General features: G+C 40.2%; 1 protein-coding gene across 1 annotated transcript; it reads left to right on the forward strand.

Annotated features, from left to right (window-relative positions):
* The first annotated feature begins 349 nt into the window (after positions 1–349).
* On the forward strand, positions 350–1,315 carry LOC125100582 (olfactory receptor 2T29-like). Its single transcript, XM_047730856.1, is given in 3 exon segments — positions 350–373; positions 375–1,263; positions 1,266–1,315. Coding segments are annotated over 3 exon segments (963 nt in total).
* Positions 1,316–1,555: the final 240 nt, after the last annotated feature.

Consider the following 1,555-nt stretch of genomic DNA (forward strand, 5'->3'; position numbering starts at 1 on the left):
TCATCTGGAGATTTGAAAAAAAATAAAAATAAGGGTGCATAGACTCTTTTTGCTTTCTTTGGGGGAAAATGTATGCCCAGAGGTGGAAAGACTAAGTATTGATATCTTTGATCCATAGCTGTGAATTCTTAGATTTCCAATAAATTTGGTCAATTATAGGTAATTTATAATACAAAAATTTACAGGTCCTTGGAACTTTCCCTTATTGGCACCTAGGTTGCTATGTGTAAACACGCACACGTGCACACATGCATACACACACACGTGCGTGCACACACACAAACAGTTATTTCGGGTGGTCATATCCCATGAGTGATCTATCAACTCCATAATTCTCCTAGGTGATCCAATGGAGAATACTACTTGGGTGGCCAACCAACAATACTGGACGATCAGATTTTGACCTAGTGGGATTCTTCAGTCAATCCAAGTACCCAGATCTCTTTTGTGTGGTGATTTTTATAGTTTTCCTGATGGCCTTGTCTGGAAACACCATCCTGATCCTTCTGATACACTGTGATGTTCACCTTCATAACTCCATGTACTTTTTTATCACCCAGTTGTCTCTCATGGATGCGATGTACATTTCTGTCACTGTGCCCAAGATGCTCATGGACCAGGTCATGGGTGTGAGTAAGTTCTCAGCCCTTGAATGTGGGTTGCAGATATTTCTCTATCTGACACTAGGAGGTTCAGAAGTTTTCCTTCTAGCTGCCATGGCCTATGACCGCTATGTGGCCATTTGCCATCCACTCCGTTATCCTATCCTCATGAACCATAGGGTGTGTCTCCTCTTGGTGTCTTCTTCCTAGTTTCTAGGATCTGTGGATGGATTTATGCTCACACCCATCACCATGAACTTCCCCTTCTGCAGATCCAGGGAGATCCACCATTTCTTCTGTGAGGTTTCTGCTGTAATGAAACTTTCCTGCTCAGACACTTCCCTCTATGAGACCCTCATGTATCTGTGTTGTGTCCTCATGATCTTCATCCCTGTGACAGTCATTTCAAGCTCCTATTTTTTCATCCTCCTTACCATTCACAGGATGAACTCAGCAGAGGGATGGAAGAAGGCCTTTGCCACTTGTTCTTCCCACATGATGGTGGTCATTCTCTTCTATGGTGCTGCTATCTATACCTACATGCTACCCACCTTCTATCACACCCCTGAGGAGGACATGATTGTATCTGTTGTTTACACTATACTCACTCCTGTTCTAAATCCTTTAATTTATAGTCTTAGGAATAAGGATGTCACAAAGGCCCTAAAAAATTGTTGAATGTGGGATCTGTCTTACAGGAAACTATGAAGTAGGGAATATTTGTACTAATGTGTTTTTCCCCCCTTCACTCTACAAATTAAAACTTTAGGATCTTATGCCAATATTTTTCTTCAGATTCTTATAACATAATGTGTCATTATCTCTTCATTGCTTTTGAAAACATTATGTCCCTGTACTGGAAATCTCTTCCTTTTTACACTTCTGCATTCAAAATCTTTGTACAATTGTATTATATCCATGTTGTATTTTTCTCAATATTCATATTATTAAGA

Source organism: Lutra lutra, chromosome 5, assembly GCF_902655055.1.
Source record: "Lutra lutra chromosome 5, mLutLut1.2, whole genome shotgun sequence".
In the NCBI taxonomy this organism is placed as follows: Eukaryota; Metazoa; Chordata; class Mammalia; order Carnivora; family Mustelidae; genus Lutra; species Lutra lutra.